Source organism: Sturnira hondurensis, unplaced genomic scaffold, assembly GCF_014824575.4.
Source record: "Sturnira hondurensis isolate 20B ecotype Veracruz unplaced genomic scaffold, ASM1482457v3 Scaffold0004068, whole genome shotgun sequence".
Lineage (NCBI taxonomy): Eukaryota > Metazoa > Chordata > Mammalia > Chiroptera > Phyllostomidae > Sturnira > Sturnira hondurensis.
The window spans coordinates 5,244,322-5,257,403 of NW_028076699.1; the positions used below are offsets into that span (position 1 = coordinate 5,244,322).

The following is a 13,082-nucleotide window of genomic DNA, read 5'->3' on the forward strand; positions in this document are numbered from 1 at the left end:
GAACTGGCCTGGGCTGAGTGGGCTGCAGCGGGGCAGAAGAGCCACAACTTCCCCAAGACTCAGACTCCCACCCCCCACCCCTCTGAACCCTCCCTGCCCCCCACCTACCCAGGAGCAGGACCATTGGTAATGTGGTTAGGGACTTTGCTTTGAATTCAGCTGGAACCTGGATTTGATCCCAGCTCTGTAACTTACAGGTAGTATGCCAAGTGCGGAAACCTCATCTCTGCAGGCCTCAGTCTTACCATCTGTAGGACAGGAGTGTTGCAGGGCCTGCTGGGCGGGTCATATGAGCGTTCACCAAGTGAATGTGTGGAAAGCACTCAGCACAGTGCCTGGCATTGGGGAGCAGCAGGGAGTAAAGAGCCATAGCTGCAGGCTCCAGCCTCCTGACACGGATGACGACAGCGCAGGGACCATGTTCCATGTACTGGGAGGTGGCATCACAGGTGGGATTTCACACAGGAACTCCCTGCATCCTCAGCACATCCCTGAACCAATGTCACCAGGGGCAGAGGGGGGCTCAAAGAGGTCACGTGGTGTGCGGGAGAGCATACAACCAGGAAGAGGCAAGGGTGAAGGTCAGGGCCCAGGAACAAAGGCTATGGCTCTTTCTTGGGTTTCTTAGCAGCTCCCCAGTAAGCGAGACCTAGGCCCAGGCCCACAGAGACCACAGGGCCCAGAAGTGGAGAGAGCTGGAAGAATCATCAGGGGCCCTGCTGGTGTGGGCATCACCATACACCGAAGGGTTGCAGGTTTGATCCCCAGTCAGGACCTGTATGGGAGACAACCATTCAAGGTTTCTCTTTCGAATCTCTCTCCTTCTCTGCATGCATGCACAGATGCACCTTCCTCTATCTCTAAAAAAAATCAATAAAAATATACCCTCAAGTAAAGATTAAAAAAAGAATCCTCAGGGCTGCAGAGAGAAGCTCATCCCTAGCCCCAGGCCCCGAGGGGCATGTTTTGTCTCCAAGAGGAAGCAGAGCGCCCCCACCCCACTTTCCGGAGGAACTGGGGCATCATGGTTGGGAGGGCTTCTCTCAGTAGGGCTTGGAGGACGAAAACTGAGAGGTGCAGCCTTAGAAAACATGCCTCCTTGCTCTGCTCTGCCCACAGAACAAGCACTCTGTCAGTGCCAGCTCGCATCGAGGGGCTCATGGCGACCCCCCTCCATGATGGGGGCTCAGGCCCAGGAGACCCTGGGGGCCCGATCCTCACTGATCACGGATCACCATGATGCCGACTTCAGCACTGTCTCTTGGATCGGGCAGTGGTTTCAAGGGGCAAATGCCTGCAGGCTGCCCTCTCTGTACTGCTTGAATCCGTCCAGAATTGAGGGTGCATTTGCATGGTTCATTTTCAAAAATCTCAAGATGTTAATTCGGGGCAAAATGGATGTTTAAAACTAGAACTGGTGCCCAGGGATGTCTGTTGCCCTCTGCGTGCCCTGGGCCACCTCTAAGCTGTGTGACTTTGGACAAATCACTATCCCTCTCCACGTCTCATTGTCCTTTACAAATGAGAGATGCCCACACACGTCTTTCCCGGGTAGCTGTGAGGATGAACTGTGGGAAGGGTGCAGAGTGCTTGGCACCCAGTGGAGTTTTGGTGAAGGCTGAGTCCACGTCTCTGTGGACAGAGCACAAATGTAAAGCCAACGATGCTGCCGTGCATGGCCAGAGGTAGGGCAAGTCAACCCTCCACCCCAAACCCGCAAGATGGGCCAGAAATCCAGCCATTTATTCTGCAATGGCTGGATATTCTTATTCTTATTCTGCCCTCAGTAATGACTGGCTTAACCAATGCTGAACTCCACAAATGGGAGCTGGGGACACAGACAAATGAGACCTTGTCACTGCTTCCAAGAAGCCCACAGACTTGTAGAAGGGACTCTGCTCAGTGGGATCGGTGTGACCCAGGGCGGCCGAGGGCCTGGGCAGGCCCTACAGAGCCTCCTAATCCAGGTAGAGGAAGCCTGGAGGCGGGGCACCTGGACTAAGCCCCAAAGGGTAAGTGGGAGAGGAGCCTGTGATGGTGAGGAGGCTACGCAGGAGACTCAGCAGGTGCAAAAGTGCAAAAAGGAGAGGAGGCGGGGATTATTCACGTGTTGGGCTGCTGCCTGAAGACCAAGATATGAGGGCATCTACTGCACAGCAAAAAGATGATTGCTGAGGCCGGTGATCCCACAGCCTAGCCTGCAGGCTCATGCTTTTGATTTCCCAGGCAGATAACAGGTATTCGGGAGGCGCTTTGACACCGCATTGCAGAAACCTGTTCCTCCAGCTGGGCTGCCTGCCGTGCTTCCCCTGGGATGCAGGTCAGCAGGGTGGGAGTGGGGGAGAGGCCTCTACCCCACCCTGGTCTCGCCCGCCCCCGCCCCCACCACCACCCCCGCCCCCACCACCACCCCCCCGCGTCGCCCCGCCCACAGCTGCCGCTCTCCGCCTTCTCCCGGCAGCGCCCCGCTCTGTGCAGCGGCGTCCGGGAAGGCAACCTGCTGCCTTCCAGGACACCCTCTGGACTCACTGCCAAGCCCGCCCCTTTGGGATGAGTAGTGCAGCCATCCCTCGCTGCCTGAACCTGGCTGACCCTGCAGAGGAAGAGGAGGCTGGAAGGGTGGGTGGGCAGGCTGAGCTGAAGGTCTTTATTCTCAGAGCAGTAGGGAGCCACAAAAGGCATGGGAGCAGGTTAGATATACGAGCAGATCTGTTCTTTCATGCTCATTCCGCGTTGGAGGACAGCCTGGAAGAGCGAGGCGTTCAGAAGCATGGGCCGCACTGACTGGAAGCAGGGAGCGGGGTCCACTGACCCCACCAGCGGAAGCGACCATGGTGAGAGCCCACAGGAAAGGACAGAACTTGGGGTTCACACCCAGGGGGAAGGAAGGAATGAAGGAAGGCTCCCCACCATGCCCCCGTCAGCTTTATCACCCCAGAAGCACCTTCAAGGGTCCAGAAGGGACGCAGACCAGTCAGTCTCTGGAGACTCATCAAATCGCAGGCCTATAGGAGAACTGAACAACCCCTTTTCTGGAGGCCTGTGGACTGAACCCTACAGGACATCACTCTCCTCATAGGCCAGAGCTCCCACCCCCAAACTCCACAAGCTAACTAAACATCCTGCTTCTTCATATTAGTCTGGAATGGTCACAGATTGTCTCATACCCCTGGGTGCTTTGACCAGAAATGGAAAGCAGCTTTATTAATGCAACTTGGTTGAAAAAAATGTTTCAAAACATGGAGTCTAGGATAAAACAAGGTGTGATTTTAAAAAAAAGTAGGGGTTGACTAACCCCGCCTGACCACACTGACAGGTCAGCTGTCCAGCGAGGGTACGAGTGAGGCTGAGCGGAAGCAGAGGCCAGGTCCCCCTCGAGGAGCTTCTGTATCAGTGCGACCCTGGGGGTGGGACCAGCCTTGGGTGGCAGACTGCTGCAGCCTGTGAGCCAGGCGAGTGTGAAATCGTGGCATCATCAGGCCCAGACCCAAGCCAGTGCCTGGTTTTGCTGGCAGTAACTAAAGGTCCCCACGCGGGCGCCTGCCTGGGTGCCTTTCACCAGAGCAGGCCCCGGCCCTGGTCTCCCGCTACCACACTGACGGGGGAACAGCACTGCTCCTCAGGGATCCTCCTGCTGCCTGCCCTGGGAGGGGCGCGGGCTCCCCTGCCCACAGGCAAGACAGGAAGCAGGCCAGCCTTTCCCTGGACAGAGGACAGGACACTGCTCCCCGCCCTCTGTCCCCTACTGGGAGGGCCTGTCTGGGCCTCACTCACCCTTGCCCTCTAAGAGGCCGCAGAGGCCCTGACTGCTCAGGCTTTCTTGCACCATTCCCACAGCCCCTCCTCCTGTCCCTGTCCCAATCCCACCCGACAGTGAGTTTCTCCTGCTGCAGCCCACGCTCCTCAGGGGCTGAGCTGGTGGCTGCCAGGCTCTAAATCTGAGATGTAGGGTGATTTTTAAATCTTCTTCACCTGTGGACACGTATTAGTTTTAGAGAGCGGAATTGAGGGAGAGAAACATCGACACGAGAAGCATCAATCGGCTCCGTCACGCAGGAGCCCTGACTGGTAATCAAACTACCTTTCAGTTTCTGGGACAAAGCTCCAACCCAGCCACACCGGCCAGGGAAGATGCAGAAACCTTTTAAATAAAAGAGCAAATAAAAGCAGGGGAACAGCCCCAAGATCCTAAAACCATGTCCCTCTGCAGGGGCCTGGAAAGGACCTGGGAAAAGGAAAAGACATCGTCACATTTTGTGTGCCTGCATTGGATTTCCTTGAGAGGCCTCCATTTCTTAACAGTAATAACGACACTAAACGAAGTCAGTCCACCTTGTGTCTCTCCCAACACCTGAAGGCAGGGGCAGCAAGGGCAAGGTGAGCACACACTGGACACAGGCGGAAGGCCCCCAACCCCTGCACCCGAGACCCCGACACACCAGGGTGGAGAGAGAATACGCCTTCCACAAGGATTTCCATGCTCGTTTTATTTCAACAATCAACTTGTCCCCAGAGAAGAAACTGCTGGTGTCATGGGCACTTTGGAAGCACCATTCTGTTCTCTGAGAATGGCATCAGTGCTTACAAATGGCCCACTTTTTAAAGTTGGCAATTCCTATAAAAACACTAAATAAAACTGTAACAGATTCTTAAAAAACTACAAATGATGCCTATAAATGGCTTAAACTTACGGAGGGGAGGGAAAGCAGCCCCAGTGGCCACGATGCTTACTGGTGGGGCCCCTTGGAGAAGGGGCAGGGGGCAATGGCCAAGTAAGCCACGGGAGGCAAAGCAGCGAAGGAGGACATTCCAGAACCTGCTGTCAGGGCCCCAGTCCCAGTCCTCACACCGACCACCTGGAAGAGCCAGAAGCTTGGTGTTTGTGCTGCCCCCAGCTGGGGGCAAGGCAGAGGCAGAAGGTGGAGATGCATGGCGCCTCCTGTTCTGGAGCGGGGTCTGAGGAAATCAAAGAATGCGTCCAAGGGCAAGTCTCATAAAGGACAGCACAACCCAGAGATGGTTAAATTCATTCTTAAATGTGAGTTTCCAACAGGCCCCTCCTCAGAGCCCTGGTCCTCCCCAGGGAACTTCCTCCTCCCTTCTCCCGTTCAAGCTCACATCTCAGGACTGAGAGAAACTTGGAAACCACCCTCTTTCCTCCGATCTGGAATTGGGAATTAACTCTATCTTATGTCTATCACTACCCTCCCTCCCTGCACGTCACTGAACACAGACAAGAACACCACTGCAGCCACACCCCGCTGCCCCACTCCGCAGGCCCGAGGGCCTGGGCCTAATCGGACTGCTCCTGAGACGAAGGCTGGCTGGGCTCTCGTGGTGCCTCCGCATCCTGGTCATCTGCAAAGAACAAACAAGAGAGACTGGACTTACAAGTAGGAAAACCACCTATTTTCAGGCCCTAAGGAGAATTAATTTGCTTTTAATTTGGTAGGTGTCAGGAAACTGGAATTCTAGTCCCCACATGACACAGGCTCAAGTTCAAACTCCAGCCCTGCCTGTCACAGGCTGGGTGGCGGGACAGAAGCTACCTCGAAGCTCTGACCCCAGCTCCTACTCCTGCCTCATCAGATGAGCCCTACGTTGCAGCAACAGGCTGGCATGGGGACCAGGTAAAACAGTGAGAACTAACTCTCACGAATGTCTGTATCACTGCAGGTTGTTTAACCCTCGAGATAACCTCATGAGGTGGGGAGCACCCTCAGCCCACTTTTGCAGATACTGAAGTTGAGGCCCCACGGAGTGAACTATCTTCCCAAGGTCACATGGCTGGTAAGCACAAGAGCCTGGCTGTCTGCCCTGCACCAAGGCCAGCGTGCTTCATCCAGGCCACCTCTCCAGCTCACAGATCTGGGCAGCTCACACAGGGAGTATGCAGTGGGCCTCAGTGTCCTCTTTGGTAAAATGGGAATGATGTCGCCGGACGAACCCAGCTCAGGAGCTCTGACAGTCACTGTAAAGGCTGAGTTTGCCAACCCTTTCCAAATCATTTCTTTTCCTGAGGGGAATTCAGGGGAGGATTGAAAGGCATTAAAAAAAAAATCCTTGAATGTAAAAGTAACACAACCCAGAGATGCTTGAATTCATTCTGCAAAGGACTCTTAAAAGAAAACCCAAAACATTTTCACATCCAAAATTTGCATTGACCTTCACAGTAAGCCAATGAAGGGGCTCATTTTACAGAAGAGAAGATCGAGGCCTAGAGAAGGGTTTGTGGCTGGCGAATCTCCCCCAGCGCACCGGTGGCAGAGCTGCGGAGGGCAGGTTCTCTCTCCAGAGCGGCCCGAGAAGAGGGCCATCCCACCCGACCAGAACTGACTCCTGCTGCTGCTCCAGGCTGAGCACCTGCTGCTTCCCCCGTCAGAGAGGCCTGGCACCTCCGTCTGAACACACCACACTCACGCCTTCCCCCACACCTTTGCCCACGGGCCCTGAAGAGCCATTTCTGGATAAGGCACTGGCGCCAGACAGAGAATTCTGTTGAAACCCGAGCCATGCCATTTTACATCTCTGAGAACCGCTCAGGGTTCTGTTGGTTTCCTCAGCTGAGATGGGGGCCCACCTCCCTTTGTTCGTGTATGGAATTTAAGGGGGGTGTAAGGAAAGAGCGTATCCCGGGCCCAGCACATTTTAATTCTGTTCTCTATTTCCCCTCTCTCCACTTCTACTTCAGGTTAGCCCCCTTCATCCAAAAAGGCTTCCTGGCTCCCCACACACCAGAAGGCTGGCATTCACTCACCAGTGGTCTCCTGGTCCGTATCAGAGTGGATGGCCAGTGAGAAAGATGCCGGTGGTGGTGGTGGTGGCAGCGGGGGCAGGAAGTGGATTGCAGAGAGGAAGCCTGGTGGCAGGAACTGAGGCTGTGGTGACAGCGGTGGTGATGGCAGCAATGGCGGCGGCAGCAGGGTAGGTGGTGGAGGGTAGCTTGGCTGGAAGTCTTCCCCTGGCTCCGATACCTGCATGGCACACTCAGCAGAGAAACCAGACAGGGGAGACGGTTAGCCAGATGGGCTGATCAAACACGTCCCATTCTCCTAAATGGGGGGGCTCCCCATGGGCTAGATTCACCTGTGTGGCCCGAATACCTAGACAGAAGGCACTTGAAACCAGGTGTTCGGCAAACACCCACCTAATGACTGAAGGAGAGAAGGTGCACAGGCACATCTCACATAAGCCTGGGGAAGAGCCGCACACTCGCCGGGGCTGAGCCCTGCCGTCTGTGCTGAGACCCATCACCTCACTTCATCCTGATGATCCAAGGAGGGCGGCTCTCTTCCCACCCCCATTGTAATGACGAAAACCGGCGTCCATGGAAGGGAGCCACTGCCCCTGAGCCGCAGGGCTGGCGAGTGACTGAGGCAGGACCAGACCCCAAGTCTGTGTGACCCTGCTGCTCTGAGTCAGGCAAGGGTCCAAGTGCATCCCCACCCTCTTGTGGTCCCACTTCTGGTACACGTAGTGACCTGTCAGTAAGAGTCAGGGAGCCTTTAGGCGCCCTGTTCCAACAGGACAGAACACCTGGGTGTATGTGGTGCAGCTATTCCTGAGTTGGGGAAGCTGGGTGACCTCAGGCAAGTGGCTTCAGCCATCAAGCACTCTGTGCTCCTGCTACTTCTTCAGAAGATGGCAGCTAACCCTGGGCCACTGGACCCCAGAGCTGGAAGGAAGGGATCTGGAGGGCTGACGACTGCACAGCTCCAAGTTTAACTGAGAAAGACAGGAGTGTACCAAAAAATAACAGTGAATTTCAGATGTAGTTCCTATTATGTATTCTCCGTCCAGATTACTTCAGAGCAAAACTTTTTAAGTGCTTTTAGGTGTTTTTTGTCAAAGGAGTTGGAGAAACCCCACAGATGGCCCACACATCGGCGAGTCACACGTGAGCACAGTAAAGCCTCAAGGCCATCTGCAAAAATCTCCTTAGATTAATCCAGCATTTCCTAACTTAATGTGCCCACAAAGAAGCAAAGCAAGCCTATTTTAAGTACCTACTATACGCCAGACCCTGTGCCAGGCACCTTATTTAATCTATCAATGGCCCTATGAGACGGGGACTCTCAACCCCGTTGCACAGACGAAGAACCTGAATGACGTCCTCAGAAGTAGGTTACTTCCCCAGGCCATAAGCCAGTGAAAAGGGGGATAGGGCACCAGGTCTGTCCAACTCCAGGCCTGAGATCTTTTGTGGGAAGAACACAGAGGAAGCAAAGCAGCAGCAGGTGGGGCAGACACAGGAATAAAAGGCCCACCACATCCCTGGGGAGAACACAGGTCCTGGGCAGGGGGAGCAGAACAAGGATGAAAGCAACTCACAGGCTCTTGGTTTGAAACAGCTTTACGACGAAACGCTGTGTCTTCTACACAGACGTGAAGTGGGCAGCAGGGGGATTATCTGTGCTTTAATTCCAAGCTACTCAGCCAAGTTTGCCCTGGATCACAGCTCCTGCCTGGGGCCTGTGGTGGCAGCGCAGGCCCGCATAAACCAGCTGAGATCACACTCTTTAACAATGGCCGTCTGGCGGGCCTGTCAATCAGAGCCCTGCTCTGGACGCTGGGCTCCAGGCTTCTGTGTGAGCAGACGGTGGGAGTGTGCTCCACTTGGCCACGACCCCTCTCTTTGTGTGGAGGCTAGAGACGCCACACTGTCCCTGGGGTTGCAAGGGGGTGGCCAGTACCCACAGATTTCAGGTGGGGCAGGGTGGTTGTGAGAGTCTTATTTACTCTACCTCTGCCTGAGAGACAGGCTTAGGGTAGCAGAAAACACCCGGCTCCAGACTCAGGGCAACCCGGGTATATGTCCTGTTTCTGTTATCGACCTGCTAGGTAATTTGGATCCCAGTCCCTCACCAACCAGTTCTGTGACCTTGGACAGAGCTTCTCCAAGCCTTCTTTCTCTACTCTACAATGAAATAATAACACGTACCTCGAACGCTCAAATAAGGGTCACTAGATGCCCTAGAAATTATTAAGAACAGTGGTTTTCAGACCTTCCCTGCTTGAATCAATGGAAAGTGGTGCATAAATAAAACTACAATATCTGAAACAGAGAGAAGGGGCACCACCGACTGAGGCTGAAGCAGGAGTGGGGACCCAGTGCCCCACATGTCCGACCGGACTGGGCAGAGCTGGGGCTCCACAGTACTGGCTTCACATGCTGTGGCTAATGACCCTCATTACGTAAATGTCAAGCTTTCATGTTTTTATCGCTTTCCACATTAAACCAAACAAGCCTGCTCTCTCCTCACTCTTCTCTACCCCCCATGTGAGAAAACATCTAACACTCAAAGTTAGGCTTTTCGCTCGGAGGGAAGGAGCCAAGGTGAAGGTGGTCTACATTTCCTTGAACGTGAGCTGCACTGGAGCCAGCCCTCTCTCCAGGTTCAGCCTTATGGACCCAAAGTCAGGACTGGCCCCAAAGGCCTTTCACTAACCTGCCTGCAGTCCTGGCAGCCCTCAGGAAGATGGCTTTGAACTATTATGGTCTGGAAGCAGCTGGTAACCAAAGCCACAAAACCCGGTCACCCTGACTTGTATCTCATCATACAGCAGGGATGGCCTGACTTACACAGCCAGTACTCAAAACTCCAGGCCTGTGGAGCACACCGGTTTTTAACTGACCACTGATCTTATGAAAGGACTGAATGTCATTCCTTCTTTCAACACATATTTCCTAAGGTCACAGGTGTTTGGGGGGAAGGTTTCCATAGTTTTCATGACTAACCTTAAATGCCACTTCCTTCCGAACGTCCTCTGCAGTCTCAAGTGGGCCATACCTTGGGGCAGGGGACCTAGGTCTGCTTCTGCCTCTGCCCTGAACTAGATGGCTCCAGGAAAGTGGTATTTCCTTTCTGATGCCCGGCAAAACGAAGGGCCCTGCTAGCGCCAGCATTCCACGAGCCCAGGCCGGTGGTCACTCAGTCAGTGTTCCCCGGCTTATCTGGGGTGTGTCTGAGCTCCCAGAGCTTCCTAGTCTATGGCTCTAAAAGGCAAATGCCACAGCCCAGGCTGACCTGTGTACATAGGACTGGACTTATGTACACGTGTGCACTTCCAAAGGTGCACTCTGGACAAGGAAGCCAACTGACGTCCTGGAATTGAGCACATGTATGTGTAAGAGCAGCAAGAGCAAATGGCACAAGGAGGAACCTGGAAAGGGTGGCACTCACCGAGTCTCCTCCATGGTACTGGCTGTAGGACACGTGCCGAAAGCCCTGCTGCAGAGGGATCCCCAAGCCTGGGGACACATCCTGGTAGCCCAGCGGGAATGCGTGATAGGGGTACATGCTGGAGCAGCTGGGATACAGCTTGGCAGGATCTCTCTCCAGGTATTCAGACCCCACCACAGAATCCGAGTGGATGTTCAAAGAGAGCCCTAAAAAGGCAAGTGATGAGGGCAGTATTAAAAACACAAAGAGCTGGGAAAAAGAGCATCACATTACTATCCAAAGACAGAAGAACAGTGAACACTCAGACCCATTTACAAAGCACTTCCACACCCATGATGCTTTGGACCCTCCCTGCTTTTTAAACCTTTCCACCACATCCCACGGTTCGAAAAAATCCTGGGCACAGCCACGAAGCCCACTCGGGCTGACTCCTACTTCCACTCCAGCCTCCTCCAGTGCGATAAACTAGCAGTTTCTTCTTTCTCATCCACCTCAAGGCCTCTACAGATGCCGTTGGCTCATCTTGGAAGGCGTTCTCCCCGAAACCCACGTTGCCTCCTCAGTACTCAACTGCTGCTCTCCCTTAGGACCACAGCTAGACCATTAACTGTTGGAGAGCTCTACACAACGACTTGTGAGATTCTCTGATCGGTGCTGCTCCTCTCATAAGGACAAGATCTCTGAGGGCAAGGGACTGGGCTTTCCCCATCATCTTTTCATCACTATCCTCTGGCACCTAGTTCCCTGCTCAGTCCCTGGCATCGAGAGAAGGAGCAAAGGAAGGCATCGAGTCAGCAGAAAGGTATCCTTCCACAGGACTGTTGTTCTCTGGGGACCAGGTTTTCCTAGTATTTCCCAGAACACAGAAACGGCCTGCAGGGTGCACCCAGGCCAATCCCCTTAACACACATTCGGAAGGAGCTTGAAGGTGGCAGAGTGTGTGGCCCCTGTCCCCGGACTCAGACGTGTGCTCCTCCTTTCACCCATCACAGGAAAAACCAACAGGGAGCTGCACTCAAAACCAGCTGTTTTTCTAAAAGCCTCAAATATAAATGTGACTTGAAGTTGGACTTTAATGCTGAAGGCATAATATACATAGGAACAACATAATTTATGCTCATGGTGGGCAGGAAAAAGTAGACAGCATCTTAGTGAACCAACTTTCTCCTGCATGGAGCAGAAAAAAAGCTGTCCCATTCCCTCCCACCCACACCCAGGGAAAGGGTGGGTGAGGGTTATGAAATGGGGTGCGCATGCACACTGAGCCTGGACTCAGACAAGGGGAGGGGCCTTCAGAAGGCAAAGCCGGAAGGGTGGTCAGGCATGGGAAGCCCTACGGGGGGAGGGGGCAGGGTGGGGGAAGGCTCCCACTAAAGAAATGAGCGGGAAAATGTGCCCAGGCAGATTGGAGGAAGGTGGAGTTGAAGAGAAGCCTTCTAGAAAAAGCCATCAGCTCTCAGAAAAGGTGGAGGAATGCGCAGGTGCACTGATCATTGCGCTGGCCCACCCACAGAGATGGCCTGGGGGGAGGTGCCCCAAGCACAGGAAAAGGGCAGGAAGAAGTGCGCAAGCGCAGTAGGGCCAATGTCTCTTCAAGAAGCCTAGGCTGAGGGAACTGGAAGCCATTTTATCCTTGCAAGATAGCAAGTGTTGTAGCTGAGTATTAAAAGCCGTTTGCACTACCCACTGCTATCTCTTTTACCTTTTTGCAAAAAAGCACTCAACCCAAATCCATATTCAGAGGAAGCTTTCTTAAAGCAAGTTTACTCCAGAAAGCATTTCCCCACCCCCCACCTCCCACCCCAAGTCCCATCCGTGGACGCCAACATGGGGTTCAGGGAGGCTGCAGCCCTAACAGGAACCAATGGCAGAGGAAGGCTGCACGGAGCCTGGGAAGCTTACCGAAGGCGAACGATGAGCTGGGAATGGGCCGCAGCGACCTAGGCATCTCCACGTGGCCAGAACCTCCCGTGCCTGTGGCCTCCGCCCCGACCTGGGGCCCCATGAAACTGGGAATGGCCACAGCAGCTTCTTCACCTGCACCGGTGTGGCCGCTGCCGCTGGCCAGAACTGGCTGGAAGGCACTGGGGCCAGGGCTTGGGCCGTGCGGTGGTCTCTCCTGCAAGTAGGTGGCCGCGCGGTCCTCAGGGCCCGGCTCCAGGTCTCCCGAACTGGCCGGCGGAGGAAGCGGATGGAGGTTGGAGGCTGGGGCGGCAGCTTCGGCCCGGGAGGCTAGCTCCTGATCCTCGTCGGAGGCTTGCTTCCTGAGCACCTTCTGCGCCGCCATGATCTTCTGGCGTTCACTGATAAGGTAGCACTTGTCACAAGTGCACTGCTTCCAGCGACAGTTGCCCGCGTGGCCCTTGACTGCCACCAGGAAGCCATGGTTCCGGCACCGCGAACATTTAGGGGTGCGCAGCATCTTGTCGGCCAGCTTGGCAAGGTCTGCCTTCATGAAGCAACCGCCACCTCTAGGAGCTGCCGAGCAAGTGAAGCAGGAAGAGCAGAGCCCCAGAAGTCCCTGGTGCTGGGGACATTGGATACACTTGTAACAAAGTTGTTCTCCATACATCCCAGGAACTGCAGCAAGACCCCGTCCATTTTCTCAACTTTGGGAGGGGGGATGGTGCAAAATTTGGAGTTTCTGTGCTTCGATTAATCAGATGCAAGGAATTGGGTTGAATAAATTCTATATGGAACGCTATTGCATGTATGTCATCTGGGTTATCTGAAGTTGTAAGGCGTTTGATTTTCTGATATTTCTATTCTTATTACCCCGGAAACAAGGTATTTTGTAACTTAAAAAAAGGCGGAGTAATGTTCAACGGTCCACACATTTAAAACTCCAGAGGAGTGTAGCTGTCAGTAAACCCATTCCAGTCGAAAAGCTTTCTAATA

The 13,082-nt window shown here is 54.2% G+C and overlaps 1 protein-coding gene across 1 annotated transcript; it reads right to left on the bottom strand.

The window, feature by feature from the left end:
* Window positions 1-5,293: 5,293 nt before the first annotated feature.
* Window positions 5,294-12,639, bottom strand: DMRTB1 (DMRT like family B with proline rich C-terminal 1). The gene is made up of 4 exons (XM_037043347.1): window positions 12,087-12,639; window positions 10,185-10,390; window positions 6,758-6,974; window positions 5,294-5,358 (listed from the first exon to the last, which is right to left on the bottom strand). The coding sequence occupies exons 1-4, from the start codon at window positions 12,637-12,639 to the stop codon at window positions 5,294-5,296; spliced, it is 1,041 nt and encodes a 346-aa protein (XP_036899242.1).
* Window positions 12,640-13,082: the final 443 nt, after the last annotated feature.

Coding starts and splice junctions, on each gene's coding strand:
- DMRTB1 (XM_037043347.1), bottom strand. CDS start 12,639: ATGAAGGCAGACCTTGCCAAGCTGGCCGACAAGATGCTGCGCACCCCT. Junction 10,391..12,086: donor CAGCTCATCGTTCGCCTTCG/GTAAGCTTCCCA, acceptor TTGCCTTTTTAG/GGCTCTCTTTGAACATCCAC. Junction 5,359..6,757: donor TACGGACCAGGAGACCACTG/GTGAGTGAATGC, acceptor TGTTCTTTGCAG/ATGACCAGGATGCGGAGGCA.